Below are 22,133 nucleotides of genomic sequence, written 5' to 3'. Positions count from 1 at the left end.
GTGAAATCCGATTTAAAAATTATTCCTAAAAAAATTATAAGCCATAAATGAACTAGAAGCTTTGTTAACTAGATCACTATCCCTATATACGTATATTATATGTTAGCTAGTTAGCTAGGTTGGCTAAATTAGCCTGGTAGGTTCAGTATAAAACTAGTTAAAGGTCTCACACTAAACATCACACCATGGCTGATCAGCTAGCTAGCTAACGCTAAATCTGAGGTAAGGTTAAAAACTGTAGTTAAATGTGATTTTTGCTCAAGCTATTTCATTAAATAGTTGGACAACATGAAAATATGGTCACCCTAATTAAATACATTAATTAGCTATATTATAAATATTAAATATCAGGTAAGCTAGCTGTATATATATTTTTATCTGTTATGAAAGTAGACTACAAGCACAAGGTTGTAGCTAAGAAACTAGTTAGTTAACCAAGCTTAGCTAACTTAGCAATGCTAGCTAGTTAGCTTAATATAGCTTAGTTATAATAATAGGTTATTATACACATTTTCCCGTCATAAATGATTACAGTAAATGAAAAAACCCTATGGAAAATATTATACATATATTTATAAAATGTGTTCATTCACTGTGAGAAATGGCCAACAAATTGCTAAAATAGTTAGCCTTAGCTAGGTTAGCTTTGCTAGGGTTAGCTAGCTAGAAATACATTTGGTGACATTTTAAAACATATAACTTAGGTTATTTGGCTTATGTGAAATTGGCCAATTAATTACATTTGATTAAATATATTTTAAAAATGAATTGTTTTAGTTCCTAAAAAAAGATATAAGTTACTGTATATTTAAAGATGTCTTTCTGTATCTCAAACTTGTTTGGCAGTGTATAAAAAATATATATTATAGTTGAGTGGAAAAGTTCCTGTCAGAAGTGTGGACAATCCTCTTCTTATTCAGTGTGTTTCCTTTCTTTTTATGATTTTTTAACCTTGTAAATTTAATATTGAAGATGTGAAGATAGTACTTTTGATTCTTCTAAGCACCACATTTATCTTTGAGAACAGATCTGCGCACTCTTGGTATTTTAATCTCGGTGTCTTCATGAGGGAGAGTCACCTGGAAGGTGTTGAACAATAGTTGCTGCTGGACTGCATACTACATAATTACTACATAATTTCATATATGTTTCTTAATATTTTTTGACATCTTCAATAAATTGAATAAAGCAATGAAGAAGAACATTGAATGAGAAAGTGTGTCCAAACTTTTGAATGGTACTGTATGTGAATACTATTTTCAGTATTCCTCATATAGTTTGAAGTGTATTGTGTAGACATTTTATTGTGTGATTTCTTTTAATGCATGTATATGTAATGCTGTATAACATTTTGAGTAGAGAGCCTTCATGAAAGAAAAAACTGACGAGAGTTCACTGTGTTTTGCACATTATGAATTTTTACTGTTTTACAAGCCTATGATTTATGATTGCAGGTGGATGTCCACACTACTTGTGAGTCTGTGTGTGTTTTTCTGACCCTCCTGTGGCAAAAAAAAAAGCCCATCCCACATACCCCAGCATTCACACGGCCCATTGTTCTGCATGTGTCGGCCGGCAGCAGCAGGACCATCACTTACTCCAGGCTCTCCTCTGATGGGTGTCCAAAGCTGCAGGTGGGGCTATCAGGCCCCAGCATTTGGTTCTCATCTGGGTTCCCTAAACAGGCCTCATGATAAAGCGAGCTAAATAGAACTGTCTGGAACATAGCAGGTGCAGTTTATTCATCTTTTGGAGGAATTTTACAGCTGTTTTTGGTCATGCGAATGCAATTTTGTATCAGAGAGCTTTCAGGGGCTAGCAATAAATGAAGGAGTTGACCTTCTGAAGTGCAGATGTTTGGAGAAACCTTTTAGAACTCATAATCCTGTTCCTAAAGTTATTAAGCCTGTTGGAACAAACTCATACATCACTTGAAATGAAATAATTCGTTTATTGCACAAATCCAACCAGTAATCAAATCCTATAATCTATATGACTTTAAAAAAGAAAACTCACTTGATTATGTACAAAATGTTCCATTATTAATACAACTCAAAATAGAGCGTATCATTGGGATTTAACAAGCTACCCAAACTATGAACATCTGAATTATTTTTTTTTTGCTGTCTTAAGAAAACCTTGCATCAAAGTGGAAACATGGTATGAGAATGAAAAATATTTTTGCTGTAACTTTTTAAAGATTTACATGAAAATGTGTAAAAAGAAGCTGTGGTTCTAAAATGAGATGAAGTAAAAACTGAAAGCTTAAGAATAACAGTGCCTTGCAAAAGAATTTAACATTAAAAAAAAAAAAGTATTCATCAGGATTATATCGAAATGAGGCCAAAACATTTACATTACATTTGATGTTATAGCAGTGTGTACACATTCATCTTTCCAAACACATTTAACAGTGGAAACTCCTCCCCGGCATTATGTTATTGCTGAATTAATCTGTCTAAACGGTCATTTTTCATGCCAGCATGATCTGCTGAAGCTGTTGCCTTTTCCTCATGTTGAAAACATGTGCAAAGCATGTAATATTGCAAATTTCAAATCGGCAACAAACTGCAACAAATTAAAATCTTATTAGAACACAATCCTCATAACAGTTATTTTGCTGGGCAATTTTAGCTGGTGTTTTGGTTGGTTGTGGTGGGAAACGTACGCGTGAATATAAACATTATAGTACTCTCCGGACAGGATTCTCAGATGGTCCTAGGGTAATTTTATCTTTTATAGGGGGTCCTCTGTGATTTTATTCCCGCCCAGAACGACCATGTAAGTGTTTTTTCAGACATTCTCTGAGAAAATTACAGGCTGATTTACCTACTGTTTTTCGCTGATCTCTGTAGTCATAAGGTAATTTTAGTCCTGTCCAGATGCACATATATTAGTTTCGTCACCTCTTGTTTAAAAAAATAGCTATTTGTCCACTGCTACGCATCGTAATTACACTTTGCACGCTTGTTTCCACGGAGATTCACGCAAACACAACAGTGAGTGGAAATGGAGGAGCTACTGAACGCGATGTCATGTGACCAAGAAAGCCAAAAAACTTATTGGTCCTGCAGTTTTTTTAATTGAGTCCAGATGCAAGAGTTTTATGACCAAGTAGAAGCGTGTAATATTTTGCACAGACGTCCCCCTGAGAAACTAATCCTGTCCGGATAGGGCCTATGAGGTACTATCACCCCATGCAGGGCATTTTTATCTCTGTGTGGATTAAAAAAAAAAAAGAAAGGCGAAAACAGAAAGTCTCTGTGTTTAAAAATATCCGTGTACGTTTGAACAGGGCCTTAAGAAAACTACAAATTATTACACAGCTGTTTGGGTTTTCCAGTGAGCACTGTTAGACCAGTTGTAAGGAAATAGAAGCTCCGTCATCCCACCCAGGCTCTGCCTATACAAGGTCGTTCATCAAAACTCAGCATCAGAGCAAGAAGGGGACTTGTAAGAGAAGCCACAAAGAGGCCAACCATCACTTTGAAGGAGCTACAAAGGACAGTGGTTAAGACTGGATGAAAGTGCCCCAGTCAATGATATCAACAGCTCTGCATACAACTGGCCTGTATGGAAGGGGGGTGGCTAGAAACAAGTAATTCCTGAAGAGGTTTAAACACATCAAAGCACATGTGGAGTTTGCCTGAAAACCATCAGTGATCCAGCTAGAATGGGGTATAAGGCTTTGTGGTCAGGTGAGATGGAAATTAAGCCTATTGGCCATTTTCCTAAATGCCTATTTTCCTAAAGTAAAGCATGGTGGTGGTAGCATCTTTAGTGGAGTTTGTTAAAACTGGGACAATATACAGAATGATTTAGCAATGCTTGCTAACTAATTAGGAAAGCCTTCTTCACATTTCAGCAGGACAATGATCTCAAGCACAAAGTCAAAGCAAGACTGTGTCCCAATTGTGTACTACACACTAATACTAAGGTATATACTTTATATACAGTCGCTGTCCAGTGAAAAACAAGTATCTTTATTTTTGTCGATTTTAGGTTACTACAAAATTTGAATGCACAAACTGTCCCATACACTGTACCTTTTTTTTTAATGAACAGTCCAATTGAAATACTTAAAAAATACCTAAAATGAACTCCTTTTACATTGATTTCCATTGAAAATTTAGAAGGTTTTATCTCTCTCCTGTAAAGGATGAATCTATGGACTTTTAAGGGGGTTAAATACTTTTGCAAGGCACTGTACCTGGTTTTCTAAGGACAGCAGTAATAAAAAAAATATGATTATACAATGTCCCATTATAAAAAATGTGACTCTACGGTCTTGTTTCACATTGTAGTAAATTCCTGAGTTCAGGAGCCGAGCGGTGTCTCTTCCTCTGTTTCCCCGCTCGCACTTCCTCTGCTGACTGTTCTGCACTGTTCCCCTGATGCAGGTTCCCCTCATCAACCTCCTCTTTACAGGGCAGGGTAGACGCGGCAGGTGGTGCAGGCACAGGTGTTAAGGCCAGACAGACGTCCCCCAGCTGGAGCTGGTGGCAGTGCAGGCAGCACAGGTGGGCCGTCCTCTCAGGGCTGCATGAAGACCAACCACGGCCACACACGTAAAACGGGTACTCCTCACACACCTCCAGAGATAACTGAGATAAAAACACAGAGACTGTATTATTAATGCAATTCAGTTTAGCTGGTCATTAAAGGTTATTTATCTACTGTACATTGGTCTAAAATGCCAAAAGTCATGGGACAGCATATAGTATCGTCCTATGGAATCTGAAGAATGCTGCACTGGCCTATGGGATGTGTGTGAGGTTTCCTGTATTAATTGTGGATTATTTGTGACTTCTCCCAAAGACACTGTCGTTCACAATCATTACCACACACCATGAACTTGTTTGCCAGAGTTTAATCTATCTTACTCATAACTTGCAGTACCAGTCAAAGGTTTGGACACACCTCTTCTGATTCAATGTGTTTTCTTTCTTTTTATGACTTTTTACATTGTAAATTTAATACTGTAGACATTAAAGCTATACAGGGACACATGGAATTAATTTATTAACAAAAAGAATTTCACACTGTGAAGCTCCAGCTCATCCCAAATCACCTCAAATCTCCATCTCAGTTGATCAGGTTTAGGTCAAGTGATTGTGGAGGTCAAACACTTTTTTTTTATTTACTACACAATTGTATAAGTGTCAATTAATTATACAATGTAGAAACTCGGTTAAATAAAGAAATAAAGAGAAACGTTGAATGAGAAAGTGTGCCCAAATTTTTGACAGGTTCTGAATACAGATGTGTGTGACCCAAGTTGTCCACAGAGATAACACTTAATGATCAGTTTACATACTGCTGTCCCATGACTTTTGGGATGTCAGTGTATTATTATGAAGTCATCCCAAAACGTTAAGTAGCTTTTACAGTGGATAGAGAACAATAAAAATTCTGGAATATTATTATATTTTTTAATTAAATGTATTGAAAACAGTAATTTATACATTTAAATTTAAAATTAATAACAAATTTGTAGGTAAATACTGTAATATAATTAAATTAGATGACCACTGTTTGTCAGTTGACCACTCTGATAATTACATAACCTACATATTAGTTTCACTGTAGTTAATAAACTGCTGGGTACTAGTTGTACAGTTACCTAATAACTCTTAATAACTGTTAAAATTAATAACTGAGTAATAAAAAGTCTAGGGTTCTAGTGTTTTTTTTATTGTATTATTTCATATGATTAAAATAAATGAGTGCTAAATAATGTAAATGGTTTTAGTTATATAAAGAATTCTATGTAAATGTATCTATATATTTCCATAAGGCATCTTTGACACATAAATAAATCATTTTTGTGCTACACAGGCATGTTCATACATTCTATGTAGTTTTAGTTTTGTATACATTTTCCATATAGACGAATAACTGTAACCTACTTGGGTTTTTCTGTGTTTGTTGGCAAAGTTCTATATAGAACCACTGCTTTAAGTACAACTTAAACACTTCAATAACATACTATTGTTTTCACTCAAACTAAAATACTGTATATTAAATTAAAATGAAAAAGTATTTTTACTAAATTTTCAGATTTGTAAGACCACTGTATGTTTTATTTTGCTAAAGCGTAGCACATACGTAGGCATATGTAGCACATATCTAAAAATAATACAATGTACATTTTAGCTATACAAAGAAATATAACCCTATATATAGGCCTCATCTAGTTATCACTGCTGTATTATTTGAATGAGTCAGTCTGACCTTTGGCAAAATGAGTGGGTGAGTGAATATCACTTTGAAATTTTAAACTCTTACTAAACATTAGACTTTTACCAAACAATTATTCAGAAATAATCAAATTTGCTTCTGCTCACAGATGCCTGATTAGTCTTAAAATTGTCATGGAAAAATAAAATACATTTTCATAAAGACACTCTTTGTGTATGAGTGTTGAGTGTGTGTGTGTGTGTGTGTGTACCTTCAAGTGGTGCTCATCTGCCAGCTCCACCTCCAAAGAGGTCAGTCCAGGGCATTTGTGTGAGTGTGTGATCTTCTGCACAGTAAATCTCCTCAGACTCAGCTCCGGGCATGACTCGGTACAGCTCTCAAAGTCCTCCATCTTTAAGTCCTGCACTCGTTTCAGCTTCCCACCTACCAGCTCAATCAGAGAGCCCTCCATGAAGCGAGACATCTGCCAGGTGGAAGCCAACTGCTTGTGGGCCTCGGTGCTTTCATTCCTGGCCAGCAGGGGGAGCTGCTCTCCTGCTTGTTCCTCGGTGCCCCACTTTGAGTGCTTGGTGCTGGAACATGAGGGGTGAGTCACAGGAAGCTGCTGCTGCTGCTGCTGCTGGTGGAGCTGCTGGTGGAGATCTGCTGTCCTCCTGTCATCGTTGTTTGATACGTCCCCTGTCCTGCCGTCTTGGTTCTGTGACAGGTCTTCCTTTGACTCTGAGTACTGCTTGTGTCTGGAGGGTTCAGTTCCAGACTCGGGAATCCATTGTATGGAGTCCCACTTTACAGAGTCCCTTGTATAGTCCCTCTTCCTCGGTCTCCATTCTTGTGCGGCTCTTTGGTTCTGCAGTCTTTCATGCCACTGAGTCACTCTCTCGCCTTCAAACCGGTGCCTCGCTTCTTCCCCACTGAGGCTGTCTTTGCTGAGAATCCCTCTGCTGTAATGGCACGCTAAAGACTGAGGGACGGGCCTGACAACTGGTGTGCTGTATTGACTGCGTCCAGTGAGCCTTCTGTGGTAGCTTTTAAGAAACACATCCCTTGGTTCTGCTGGAATATAACTGTAATAGTATGGAGAGCTGTACAAGTTGTGCAACCTCATGGGATCGCTGTTATCTGGGTAGTTGGGTAGGTTCTGGAGCCGTTCACTACTTGTGAAATGATGCCCCCAAGAGGGGAATGTACCACCATCCGACAATGCATGTGAAAGTGCAGGGTTTAGGGCGGAGGCCACTTCAGGCCACTGTGGGTGATACACTTGTGGTATATGAGGCTCTAAGAGAGGAACAGGCACCGGTTCCCTAGACCTCCTGACTCTCTTATAGCCGTTCTGGTTCCAGAAGGGCGAAGGGGTCTTGAAAACGTGTTCCGAAGGAAGTTCATTGGAGTTGTCTCGCGAGTTTCTCTTCTTGGGTGGGAGCGTCTCAGGAACAGAAGGGGAACTTTTTAGGCCATTAGTCGCCATGGAGATGCCAGGTATTCTTCTCCAGCACTTTCAGACAGTACTCTCACATATCATCATCATGTCTGCGTCTTGACAATGGACGTCGCTACAGTATCTTCATCCATTTATGGACGTGTTCTTTAATCCAAACGATTCAATTGGCTTAATGTACCTGACAAAGCTAATGGGCCAAGGAGTCAAGAAGGTCCCTGATGAATGGGAACAGAGCGTTCTTCAGAGTGTGCCGGAGCTCGAATGTTGAGGCTGACAGATTCTTGTGCCACGGTTTGTCCTCAATGGCATGTGTCAAGAAACCTGTTGGAGGACAAAAGCATAATGTAATCAGTAATGTTTGTGAATGAATCTAGATGCATTTAGGAACCTCAATAAGCAGAACATATTATTTAAACATAGTTTGGGTTAGAGAGTATGCATCTTTGCACTGAAAGAGACAAGAGGGCAATAAAAGAGTTTTGTTACAACCCGGACTGTACAAACCCAAGATAGTTCATGTTTTGTCTGCTCCATTTCATTGTATTTGTTACTATACACCCATTCCTGCATTTCAGGCCCGCAACACATTCAAAAACTAAATAAAAGGAGATTAAAAAATGAGGCAATTTAGGGCAAATCATTTTGTGATTTAAAAGAGCTGATGTCAGAAGTGATTGTAATCAATTTCAGAAAAATCCCATGTGTCCATGAAAGGTTTTAAAAGTGTTTAAGAAAGTACAGAGAATCTCTAGTTTGTCAACAAGTGTGTTGTAAATTAACAATTACACTCAAAACTTTACTGTGCAAAACAGAAACCTTATGTTAACCATGTCCAGAAGTGGCATCTGGGATGAACCATCACAGAGTGCAAATTCTATTTTTTGGGGGGGAATTAATTGACATTGTGTGCTCTGTTCCAAAAAAAAAAGTTACCATCCCGACTGTAGTCAGTAACAAATCCAAATGGGTCTGAGAGCAGAGTCAGTTATGGTATGGGGTTGTATCAGTACACTTCTGTGATGGCAGCATTCATCATTAATGCAGAAAAGTTGACTGAGAACATGTTAGAACAACATATGCTCCCCTTGAAATTACATCTGTTCCAGGGATGTCTATGCATATTGTTTTTAACAATACAGTGCCAAACTACATTCTGAACACACTGAAAACACATGGCTGCTGGAGGAAGAGGGTATGGATACTAGACTGGCCTGGCCTGCATGAACATGTGGAGAATGAATAATGTGACAATGATGGTGCTGTACTGGCATACCTAAATATATATTTGCAGTAAAAAATAACTGGACATAATAACACCTGAATGAAACACTACATCACTTGGAATCTTTGGTGCAAAAAAAAAAGTGTTGTGAGAAGGAATTACATTATCCCAACCTTTTTTTAGAATGTGTTGGAGGCCTGAAATGCAGCAATGGATGTATATTAATAAATGAAATGAAGTTAAGCAGAAAAAAAATCAAACCGAACCAACTGCATATATTTTTTTTTTCAATTGACATTTTCTGTCCCAGCCTTTTCTGATGTGGGGTTTAACAGTGGATAACGTGGGCTGCTGATGATGGCCAGTGGCCAGCACAGTCATTTGAGAAAACCGAAAAACTGAAGGAGGGAAACGTCCCCCAGCTTGTCTCTTTGCAAATTTGCTCCTCATCAAAACAAAATATTTTTTTTGAAAAAAGGAATCGAGCCATACTGCCATGAAGTGACTCAGAATGGCAGCGGGTCATCTTCAGTGAAAAGCTCCGCTTTTGTCTTAATGAAGATGACCTAACTAATACGTGTGGGAGCACCATGGATACAGCACCTTTGACTGCTTGTAGTTACTTTAATATGGTCCTTTAAACAGAAGCAGTACCTTTTTTTAAATCACTCTTCAGTTTGCTGTTCCTTCAGGACAATGCTTATTCATATACTGCTGTCGTCTTAAGAGCTTGCTTTGATAACAGACAGATGCTATGCCATGACTAATTGCATCTCTGATTGAAAATGTGTGGGATGCTGTTGCTGTTTGATAAGTTATCAACACTCCACCCATATGGCATACTTGAAACCATTAGGAACCTCTACAAATCCATGCCGTTACAGTTATACATGCATTACACTCTACTTCTGTATGTTTAGCTAAATAAATATGACAAGAGTTTCCCATATCAGTCGAAATTGTGAATCATTTTTTTGTTCCTGATAACTTTATCTATCCTCCAAATATCATTACAATCTGACACTTATTTTTGCCACTATTTCTTTGACAATAAGTGTAGTTCCTCCACAACCGTAGCACTGCCACACATTTTGCTGCTCACTGTCACATTCATCTAGTCAAAGAGCCGGCTCTCAGGAAAATAACCCCCAAATGAGTGCTTTTATAATGCTTTCATTGAGAGCTTTTAGTTCCAGACAAACTATAACTACCTGGTACTTGATTGAAGTCTGCAAACTTCAACCTCTTCTCCTGTATAAGAGAGTTACCATAGAAACAAAGTGCATGCTGGAGTCTATAGAAGGTTAAGAGTGAAATGACTGCGACTCGCGCCGGCAGGTTAAAAGAGAGACTGAATATCTGAAGAGAACGCAGAGCAGAGCGGCTGTTTATTCAGCCTAAACACGCCGCGGCATCCGTGTCTGTGCAGGGTAATGACATTTATGGCTTTTTGCTCATGACCGCTTAAAGATTGGCTCCTGCTTTGATGTAGTGGCTTAAGCTAACCTCACAATTACCATTAGATTACCATAAGCCTTGTTTTATTGCTGCACTTCAAGGGACGTTTACGATCCCGGTGTATGAAATAATCTGCTTATTCATTCAAATGCACACGTCATTCATTCAAATTGCCCTAATGACCTCAGGTGGTCACTTTTAGGCCAAAGATAGCCTTGGACAGACTGTAAGTCTTGCCAAATATAGATTTTCCCAAGTGAAAATGAAATATGCAGTTATATAATGGTCATAAACTCATCATTTAAACAAATAGTTGCTCATAGAAGGAAGTGTTGCATTGCAATGCTGTTCAGAAAGAAAAATAAATGTTATTAAAATTAAAAATGTATAATTTTTTGAGATGCACATAGAATGCACAAGAGTGCGTAACGCTTGTGTAAACCAACATGCCAGATGTCTCAGTGTCTCAGAGTTGTAGAGGTTCCTAATGGTGTTCTGCTATAATTCATCCCATCTATGCAGTGGAATATTCAAACAGTTGGGGAAGTGTGTTGAGAGCGTGTCCAAAAGCATCCCACATATTTTCTATAAGGGATAGGTCTGGGATATGGCTGGCCATGGCATAGTATCTGTATTTTCGAGGCAAGCTCTTGAGATGGCAGCAGTATGTGGACGAGCATTGTCCTGTTGGAATAGTGCACTGGAGGGTGTGTTAAAAAAAATGTTGATGCCACTGGCTGAAGGACATACTTAATGTAAGTTTGTGCTGTCAAATTGGCTATAACAAAGTCAAAAAGATAATCTGGCGTCATATCAAAAATCATCTAAAACAACAAAAGCAGGACGTCAGATGACATTAGTCTTGCATGACTACCCAACAAGTTTCATTCCTGTCGGTTGATCCCGCCTGGGTTCAACAATTTCTCTGACGATAAGTATAGATAACTAGAAAGCATTATAATATTATAGGCGTCAACCAAAAAGCATCTACACCTTCCATACCATCTACATCTATCCATTGTACAGATGGCAGCCAAGCCATTGACGGTATCTAAAAATGATTGCAGTTCTGCAGCCAAACAACAATAAAAAAAGCAAAAAAAAAAAGTTCTTCTAAGAAGAAATCTGCTTTTGGAGAACTAGCTAAAAAAAACAGCCGCCATCTATTCTCCCCAGCGCGAGGACCAAGGCAGGCAATTATCACAACACTGAAACCACAGTTCAGATGAGCTGGGCGGCAAACCTCTAAACAAACATGAGATTAAAGCTGCAATTCGTACTCATCTCTCGGGCTAATTGCAAAATAGTGTGTTCCTAGAGTGATCTATGCAAATGCTTCTAAAGGCCTACAGTCCAGTCACTGTGCCTCTCAATGAGAGGGCTCATAAAACTGTATATATAACAAAACCACATGAACTGCAGAGTGTGCTGGAAAGAATGCACAGAAATGACATTTAACAGCTCAGAACTCGAGTGGAGTACAATTTGTGCTTAGCTTTGCATGTAGCTAGATTATTACTGATACATCACTAGTGGAGCAAATAAGTCAGTATGTATATACATTTTTTAATTTAAATTAGTAATATATCAGTGCATACAGTATTTAATATATATTGCAACCTAACCTTAGTATTGAGATACATATTGTATTGCCAGGTTAGATAAGACTTTTTTTTTAACTTATTTTTTTAAGCAGATTATACAGTATAGACACTGAATAGATTGATTGTACTACCTTTATTTAGCCATATAATTACTTATTAGTACATATTAGTACTTATTAGTACTTATTCAGATTTTATGTTTATTAAATTTTATGTATATTTAGCTATATTACTTCTGCACCCAGACTAGTACAGTAGATTGGTTAGTATTAGTTATTAGTTATATATGTTATTTTTTTAATGTACTTTTAGGCAAATTATAACTAGACCCTTATTAGAAAGGCAGATTAGTAAATATAGACTTTATTTATATATTTACATATATGTTTATATGTACATTTTGCCCAATTACTACTGATTAGTGAAGCAGATTAGTCAGTATATACTTTACAAATATATGTACTGAAGGCAAATTAAGCCATATTACATGTCATTCTACAACTTTGCTTATGTATTTTTTACCAGGGGAAGATTAAATTGTATTATATTGTATATTATAATACCTTGATATTACTTAATGTATAAATAGAATAATTAAATTTACTCCAATATTGGATACACAGAGAGCATTATTTATATCATGACTGTTGAAATTACAGTATATTTTTATTATATTGCAGAAAATATTGCAATGTCAGATTTTTTTCCCAGGATCGTACAGCCTGTAGATGTTAGCTTACAATAAACCAATAAAACAATTTATGTATTTTTAGCAATTTTCTAACGGAAACCATCACTACTGGAACAGTCAATCCAAAATAACATTTTAATACGTGTACATATATATATTATATATGTACACGTATATATATAATACATACATCTAAACTTTTATACATATATAGTCAGACTCGACTTTCATGTGATTTGCACATGTAAATTAACCAGGCATTTCAAAGCCATATGAAATTTCTACACAAGAAATGATCAAATACCATTAAACTCATTATGTTATATTCTATTAAAACAAACTCTGCAAACAGTTTGGTGTTATCTGTAACCATCAGTCAAATCAATGAAAACCTGTGGAGACCTGATTCACACACCCAAAGTAAACTGATAGACATGTGGAGACACTGCATACATTTCATTTTGGTTCATTCAATTCAAAGTTATAGATCATAACTGCCTCTGTATCTCTGTATGTGTATCGGGTTATGATCTAACTATGAGCATTTCATTTCACAGGGCTAGGATGATTGACATGCCTGTGCAGTCTCAGCATTGAAGAACTTGAGTGGAGTCTGGAGACTGAATGATGTACTGAAGTCGGCGGCAGCATAGTGCAGAACAGTGAGTACACACACTCACATAAACACACTCTCTCTCTCCGTCTCTTACACATACTCACACACTCATACACACACACATAGAGAGAGAGAGAGAAAACACACACATACCCAACACAACAAGTTCCAGACAGCCTCTCTTACCTTGTTGGTCCCCAGTTTAACAGAGTGCTCTGGTGTTGATGCAGCGAACTGGAAGGAAGTGCATTCAGTTTTGATGCAGACGTGCACACACAAACTGTTATCTTTCATTCCTCCTACTCTCTCTCTCTCTCTCTCTTTTTCTCTCCCGCTCTCTCTTTCTCTAGCTCTCTCTCTCTCTCTTTTTCTCTCTCTCTCTCACTCTCTCCCACTCTCCTCTCAGCTCACGCTATCTAACTCCTCTCAGCCTGTACTCTCTCTCTCTCTCTCTCTCTCTCTGTCTCTCTCTCTCTCTCTCTCTGTCTCTCACTCTCCTCCCTCCCTCATGCTACCTCTATCAATGTGAGCCATATATTAATAGACATTAATGCAGGATTTCTCTGAGAGGTAGGCGTGAGGTCGTCTGATGGTTCCTGCATGTTCAACATGTTCATTTGGAAACTGGGACTGCTGCACTGAATTGAACTGGAATTTAAATGAACTGAAGTGATTTGAACTGAATACCCCTGATTTATTCCCAAGGGGCAATTAAGGGGGCATTTAAAAAAAAAAACAGAGAAGCAACAGTAGACTAGCATTATGTATACATAATGAATATAAATGAGTTATGTACTGTATATGTCTTAAACAATACAATATGTATGTATGTACTGTGTTGTAACAGTGGCCACCATACATATGTGGTACATTGCGCTTGCATTGAAATTAATGTGAGAATAGCCAGATGTGTATATATATATATATATATAGCCAGATGTGTGTATATATATATATATATATATATATATATATATATATATATATATATATATATATATATATATATATATATATTCTGTAAACTTTGTAATGTAATAAAACAGCCACATATACTGTATCTTACCACCTAGCATGGTTTGCATAGTGATGTAACCATTTAACCATATACTGTACATTATCACATATGTGTTGGGTTTAAATACTACATGTATGTATGTAACTGTATACTTATACTCATATAACAATAAATCATGCATATATTACATTGCATATTTATAGACATATAGTAGGTTTGTACATGTACAGATATACAGTGGATTTATTATGCACATATTGTGATGTCACAATACACACATAATGTACGTGTAAGACTGTATAACATTCCAGTTGTTAAAAAAAAGCATTGTGACATCATAATAGCCATATACAAACATTGTGTTTGCCCAGTGATGTAACGTGATGTAAAATTACAGCCATACCTATTAATGGAATGTGCATTGTGATGTAATGATACTTCATTTAAATTAGTGTGTAGACATTAGAAAACACTAAAATTAGATTTTATTTGTATTTTATTTTGGTTTTACTGCGCATTACTAAGGATTTCCAGTGCTTTGATTGATGTGGTGTCTTAAAAAAGCGAAACTTGGCTGTTTTGAGGTGGCTGTAGATGGTAGACGTGAAGCTGAACACACTGTAACACACTTAGGGAGGTTGTATAAGACTTGTTATTATACAGAGACTTTGCTAACTTTAGATTATGCAATTTAGTGTGTGAGAGTGAAGTAAAGCCCCCACACACACACACAGACATGAAGAGGGATTCTCTGTTTGACTCATATCGCAGATCGCCTGCCCACACACACACACACACACACACACACACACACACACATACACTGGAGACGCCTCTCTTTACATTGAACAATGTTGTACTGCGTGTGTGTGTGTGTGTGTGTGTGTGTCTGTGTGAGTGCTTGTGTGTATGTGTGCTTGTGTGACATTTAAGCCTAATGCTGATAGAGATATGTTTTTTCACACACCCCACACACTCCTAACAGCTGTGGTAAACTGTCTGTCTGGCCTTAAAAAGCAAAGTCTGACCTGAAAAGCTCAAACGTTTCAGAACTTTATTTTCAGCACAGATGAAACAACATACAAAAGGACAAAAACTATGAGTACAATCAAACCACAGCTGGAAGACTGGAACTATTTTCAGAATGAAAAGCAGATCAATAGGGGGGCATGATTACTAGCGTCAGTGGTCCAGGCAAAGAGTGTATGTGTATGTATGTGCTTTTCTGAGTGTGTGGGTGTGAGAGAGAGAGACAGAGAGAGTGAGAAAAAGAAAGAAAAAGGCTCTATATGCTACAGCAGTAAAGTAGAGAAGTAGCCTAGATTTTAAGCTTAAACTCACTTCCTTTAACTAACAGGGTTGATTTAACTGACAAAGATTAAGCCTAATCCTAGACTACCTTCTCTACTATCTCATTCAATGGAGAATCTTCACATTTACAGTGCTGTATAGTCCAGGACTAGGCTTAATCCCTGTCTGGAAAACACAGAGCCCCAGAGAGAGAGAGAGAGTTTTAGTAGACTGTTTATCTTTCTTTTCTTCTTACACCTTATTTCATCCCCATTTATTTTCTTTATCTACTGTCTACTGTTATAGTTTAATCATTAGGACCAGTATGACGTTATAAATAGGACTACGTTGAATACACAACAAAATCTGTACAAGACAAGCTGTCTGCCTGCTTTTAATGACTCTTTAATATAAGAAAGTGTAATAATACTCTTTCACCACAAGATGGCGATATAAACAGCAAACTGTTTAGTACTGTACAGAATGAGCAGTACTCTTTTTGTGGGACAGATTTAAGGTCTAGTTATGTTATAATGATTTTAAATGGAGAATTGCTTTAACTATTATTCATACACACTGTCTGGTGATGCTCTCGAGATGTTCAGTATATGTCACTTAAAAACCTTATGATTTAAAGTAATTGACAGGGTGCTGTGAGGAACTTTGTACAGTTTTTTAAAGAATCTGTGACACATACGTCACCACGGGTTCTTTTGGTTTGAATGCTGAAACAAATAAGAGACCACTTAAAAATGATGAGTTTCTTTGATTTGACCAAATTAAAAACCTCTGGAATATAATCAAGAGAAATATGGATAACCTCAAGCCATCAAACCAAGCTGAACTGCTTGGATGTTTGTACTAGGAGTGGCATACAGTTTTTCAAAAGCAGTGTGTAAGACTGGTGGAGGAGAACATGCCTGATTAAACACCAGGGTTATTCCACCAAATATTGATTTCTGAACTCTTAAAACTTTATGAATATGAACTTGTTTTCTTTGCATTATTTGAGGTCTGAAAGCTCTGCATCTTTTTTGTTTAGTTTTTTTTAGCCATTTCTCATTTTCTGCAAATAAATGCTCTAAATGACAATATTTTTATTTGGAATTTGGAAGAAATGTTGTTCCTAGTTTATAGAATAAAACAACAATGTTTTTTTTTACTCAACACACACACACACACACACACACACACACACACACATATATATATATATATATATATATATATATATATATATATATATATATATATATATATATATATATATATATATATATAGTCAGTTCAAACTTGACCATACTAGTTGGCCAGTTTGTTCTTGATAATAATTCTGATCATGCTTGTTGACAAGCATTTGTCTTAATTATGAGCCTGATTTATGACTTAAACTTGTGTTGATAGAGCTATGCCCAAATAACAGCCAATGGTTCATATGTTGATAGGAAGGTTCCAACAGTAGCAGCTTAACAGAGCTGGGTATTAAACTCACAACAACTATGACTTACAACCCAGTGCTTTAACCACTGAGCCACTACTCCCCCAGTTTTGAGACACTTAAAGGTCGAAAGAAATAAAAGGCAATAAATAGGAGGAGTAGTACCAGCCACATGTATCATCCTCATATAAAGCTCACAAAAGACTCATATAAATCCTCTAAATCCTCAGATAAAACTTTTATAAAAATTTGGCCTAAAACTTGCCGTACATTTCACCCTCATTAAAAAATTATTGGGCAATTTGAACCCTGTAGAGTAATTTTAATTTGACCAAAACTGACCTAACTGTGGCACCCATATATTATAATATGTTCCAAAACTGGCCCTACTGTACCAGCCTCATTTAAAACAGGACTCTATAAAGTAATTCTAATTTGGCTTAAAACTGCCCGGCATAACTTGAAATTTGTTATGGGATTAGAATTTTGTAAAGTACCCTAAAATAAATCTAATTTGGCCCAAAACTTGTCCAACTATATCAGCCTCATTTAAAACCTATTATGGAATTCAGTCTCTGTAAAGTAATTCTAATTTGACCAAAACTGGCAAAACTGTGGCAGCAACATATAATATGTCCCAAAACTGGCCCTAATGTACCAGCCTCATTTAAAATTTAGGGTTTAAACTCTGTAAAGTAATTATAATTTGACATAAAACTGTCCCAACAGTGTCACCATAACTTGAAACTTGTTATGGAATTAGAACACTAAAAATTTATTTTAATTTGGCCCAAAATTTGCTAAACTTTACCAGCCTCATATAAAATCTGTTATGGGATTTAAACTCTGTAATGAAATTCTAACTTGACCCAAAACTGTCCCAACTGTTAGCAACTGTGTCTGTGATACAACCCCCCCCCCCCCCCACCCCCCACCCCTGTTTGGACAGTCATCATCATCATCATCCTTTTATCATGCTAGTATGTGCGAGTCAAAATATGGACATGAAATATTTTTTAATTTTAGTTTTACAACATTACTTTTGACGATTTAACTTTAAACAGTACAAGAAAATTATCTCATCACATACACCAGATTACAAATCTGGGGACAGATTGTTACTTTGCAGTGTCTATGCTGAAACAGGAAGAGGAACCCAAGGGCCTTGCCCAGCACAGCATTGGCAGATTAGCAAATATGGGTATTAAACCCACAACCATGTAGGTTCAGTAACCCAGCAGGCAAACCACAGAGCCATGGCTGAGGCACCAACCCTGCTGCCAGAAAAGTACTACTTTTTGACAGATATTTCTTGCATTTGTGCTGCTAGACAGTTCTAGTTTTGTTTTATACATTACATCTTTGTTATAATTGTACTGGGTTAATTTTCTCTTTAATGAGGGATCCTCTGTGATTTTATTCCCGTCCGGAACGACCGTGTATGTGTTTTTCTTAGACAGCCTCTGAGAAAATTACAGGCTGAATAACCTACTGTTTTCCGCTGAACTCCGTGGTCCAAGTTTTGCCACCTTGCGTTTATAGTAAAATAGCTTTTTGTCCACTGCCACTCACCGTAATTACACTTCGAGATCCATGTAAACACAACAGCGAGTGGAAATGGAGGAGCTACTGAACGCGATGTCATGTGACCGAGAAAGCCTAAAAACTAACTGGTCCTCCTGTTTTTTCAGTTGCAGTCTGGCTGTAAGAGTTTTATCACTGAGTAAAAGTGTGAAATATTTTTCACAGACATTCCTTTGAGAAACTAATCCCATTTGATTAAGCTTTACATAGTCTTGTAGTCATTAACTGTAATTAACTGTATTCATGTATCTGCATAACATATATATATATATATATATATATATATATATATATATATATATATATATATATATATATATATATATATTCAATTACAACAAGCATTTGTGGTAATTTGTTTGTAAAGTTGTTGGCGAAAAACATATTATAGCTATAAAACAGATTTATTATTCACTCATACTTTTTTGTAAAATCACACACATTTGAATAAATAGTGTTTTTTTGTTGTTTTAATATAATTTCCAGAGAAAAAACACTAGGAAATAGTGAAAAATTTGTGTTTTATAAAACAATGATACCTACATTATCACTAGATATTTATTTTTGATATTTACAACTAATTAAACACTCCCATTTTACAAGGAAATGCAAGGAAATATTGCGAATTTTGTTTTATAAAACAATGAAACCTATATTATCACTAGACATTTATTTTTGATATTTAAAACTAATTAAACACTCCCATTTTACAAGGAAATACAAGTAAATATTGGGAAATTTGTGTTTTATAAAACAATAATACCTACATTATCACTGTGGAGCATAGAGCATAACAGGGTGTGTGAGGGAGAGAGGGACTGAGAAAAACAAAGAGAGAGTGAGCATGCCTCAGTTTACAGACTTTCTCTCTCTATTCTTGTTATGTAATTCTATCCCCGTCTTCCTCACATGGTTCTGTCCTGGCAGAGAGTAAGCCTCCCCCCCTGTGAGTAAGCAGATGGTACGATCCACTGGCCTAAACCCTCACTCTTCAGTCTGCTCAAGTTAGAGTGTGTGAGTGTGTGTGTGTGAGACACTGAGGAGAGAGAGGGGCTAGTCAGGCTGGGATAAAGTGAATGTATCAGAGTAGCCTGAGTGAAGTGGGAGAGACCGAGACTGACAGACAGATAAACAGACAGGTAGATAATCAGGTGTAGCATGTGGTGTGCTGGTCCTGCTGCTGGTGCCATGGTAGTGGAGTGTGTGTAAGTGAAGATTCAGTCCAGTGTGTGGTTTCTTTCTTTATGAGTGAGTGAGTGATTGAGTGTGTGCATCTGGAGCCACAGGGATCATGAGCTCTAAGGGCACCAACCTGCACAACAAACGACTACCATGTGAGTACCATACTGACCTGTTTACGTTTCAGCTTTCAACATACTTACTGGTCATTACTGCTCATTTGCAACAAGTGTTTGCAACAAAGTGCATGGCCTACCGGAGCAAAGTGTTTGGTTAGTAAAAGGGTGATGTTAAAAACTTGGAAAATAACTGAATATAACTTTTTTGTTGTTTTTTAAAATAAAAATTAACTCATTAATTGGTTATTTGTTTTTTAAGATTTTTTTTGGGCCCAAAATAAAAATGTTTACCATGGGGTCATGTCATAGATAGACCATGTATGCAGATTTTTTTTTTTAATTACACAACACGGTTTGAAAAAGATTTTCTTATTTTAATATGATTTGTTTTCAGAAAAATACTACAGCAAAAATAATGCAACAAAATATAATGTCTTATAATTTATAAGAAAGAAGTGCAAAAAAATGATGAGGTTTTTCTTGATTTTACCAAATTGAAAACCTCTGGAATAAAATCAAGTGGAAAATGGATGATCACAAGCCATCAAACCAAGCTGAACTGCTTGAATTTTTGCACCAGGAGTGGCATAAAGTTATCCAAAAGCAGTGTGTAAGACTGGTGGAGGAAAACTTGCCAAGGTGCATGAAAACAGTGATCAAAAAACTCTTAAAACTTTATGAATAAGAACTTGTTTTCTTTGCATTATTTGAGGTCTGAAAGCTCTGCATCTTTTTTTTTTTTCAGCCATTTCTCAATTTCTGCAAATAAATGCTCCTAAATTAAAATATTTTTATTTGGAATTTATATCAGAAACCCTTTATTGAGCCTTTAGCTGTGTTATAGTGTGTACTTTCTGTCCCAGAAGCTTCTAATTCTCTTCCTTATTTGGAATCATATCTTCCCAGTCCATCTCTGAATTTTTTTGGCTGGCAGTTTAGATGACCTGATGCTATTGCTAGATAACTGATAGTGTGGATCAGGTCAGTGCTTGTGTGCCACCATATTTGGTCTGGGACTTTCTGGAAGTCTCAAAAGATCTGGAGTGACTGAGACATGAGAAGGAGACTGACTCAAACCCTAAACCTGCTGCTGCTGCTGTTTCATCGCCTCAGCTAAACAAACCCACTGGCACCCAGACAGGCAGTTCTTGAGTGTCTTTTTTTAATTTTCTTCCAGAACCTTCTCTGCCTGAAGCAAAATGTCTGTCATGTTGTCAAATTTGCAACCAGAGTCTGTGCAGACCCGCACAGTCTGTGTAGACCCGCCCCTTCACCTAGACAAAGTGTCTCAGCCTGCCTTCATTGAGTTTACTGAACGATCTAAAGGGTAATGTTTTACCCATGGACCGTATATATGTATGATCCAGACCTGTTGATATAGGTAATGAAGGCAAGTCCAGCTTGCCTAGCTATACTAACGTTACCTGGCTGGCTAATAATTGATGTTACATCCAAAAAAAAAAAAAAACTTCACAAAGAACTTTGCATAGTGGCTGTCTGTTAATCTGACCACATGATCAAGTATAGAATGATTAACTTGCTAGTTGAAGCCAAGCTACACCATGTGATTCAGACCACCAGTCTCTTACAGGCTGACAATCACTTTTTTCCTAAATGAAACCCTGGCTTTTTATAATATATCAGAATAACATTTAAAAGACTGATTTTAGGTGGAGAATTAAAAAATGTGCCAATGTAAGCACAGGAAATGTCTCTCAAATGCGAAACCACCACAGCTTAAGCACCTCTGCTGACTGATTTGCAATATAATTTGTATCTCTGCTCATCCTCAGTATATGGTTTAGGGATACAACAGACAATTTTCCATCTAATTTGACTCCTTTAAACAGTTTTTCCATCTCTATTGTCACAAAAATTCCTACACTTTTCTTTCCCTCTGCTAATGTTGACACTTTTTTGTTTTGCGATAGAAATCAGTCTTTAAAATCTTATTAAAACCGGCTATTGACAGCTTTTTAGCAGACTAAGACATGCTTGGTCTGGAAGAAGAAGGCCAGCCTACCAAGAAGTACAACAGACTTTGTGTCTGGTTCTGCCTCTTTTTTTGTACTGCACAGATGCGGATTGCACATTTTTCAACCTGGCGGATAATTTTGGCTTTATTTCTACAGATTGGAAGGAAATGGAACCACAGCATCCATGTTTTTTACTGTCATTCGGTTTAGAAAATTAGATTTTAGAACCACAATTACGTTTTAGAAGAACTGCTTTCGGGCCTAATCTAGACTGTGGTTCTCTGAATGCTCTTGCT

The 22,133-nt window shown here is 36.9% G+C and overlaps 2 protein-coding genes across 4 annotated transcripts in view; one reads left to right on the top strand and one right to left on the bottom strand.

The window, feature by feature from the left end:
* Positions 1 to 3,780: 3,780 nt before the first annotated feature.
* LOC111195425 (uncharacterized) lies at positions 3,781 to 13,657 on the bottom strand. The gene is made up of 3 exons (XM_022682768.2): positions 13,420 to 13,657; positions 6,452 to 7,963; positions 3,781 to 4,604 (listed from the first exon to the last, which is right to left on the bottom strand). Exons 2-3 carry the CDS (start codon positions 7,667 to 7,669, stop codon positions 4,281 to 4,283), a joined length of 1,542 nt encoding a protein of 513 aa, XP_022538489.2. The 5' UTR covers positions 7,670 to 7,963; positions 13,420 to 13,657; the 3' UTR covers positions 3,781 to 4,280.
* si:ch211-253b8.5 (dysbindin) overlaps positions 13,178 to 22,133 on the top strand; it is a 36,660-nt gene continuing 27,704 nt past the window's right edge. For 2 of the 3 annotated variants that reach the window (XM_022682769.2, XM_022682770.2), the window contains exon 1: positions 19,567 to 19,897. In XM_022682769.2, the coding sequence (XP_022538490.1) occupies positions 19,855 to 19,897 (43 nt within the window). In that variant the 5' untranslated portion in view covers positions 19,567 to 19,854. Of the gene's footprint in view, positions 13,280 to 19,566; positions 19,898 to 22,133 lie in introns of those variants that run through there. The other variant, XM_022682771.2, reaches the window with a different exon arrangement.

This window comes from Astyanax mexicanus, chromosome 24 (genome assembly GCF_023375975.1).
Source record: "Astyanax mexicanus isolate ESR-SI-001 chromosome 24, AstMex3_surface, whole genome shotgun sequence".
NCBI lineage: Eukaryota > Metazoa > Chordata > Actinopteri > Characiformes > Acestrorhamphidae > Astyanax > Astyanax mexicanus.
Note: the sequence above shows the minus strand (reverse complement) of the source record. Positions and strands in the feature narration are given on the sequence as shown.

What these genes read in the sequence shown, in the direction of transcription:
- LOC111195425 (XM_022682768.2), bottom strand. Translation starts at nt 7,669, where the DNA reads ATGGCGACTAATGGCCTAAAAAGTTCCCCTTCTGTTCCTGAGACGCTC. An exon ending in CAGATGAGCACCACTTGAAG is followed by an intron (nt 4,605 to 6,451) that starts GTACACACACAC and finishes TTTTTATCTCAG; the next exon opens with TTATCTCTGGAGGTGTGTGA.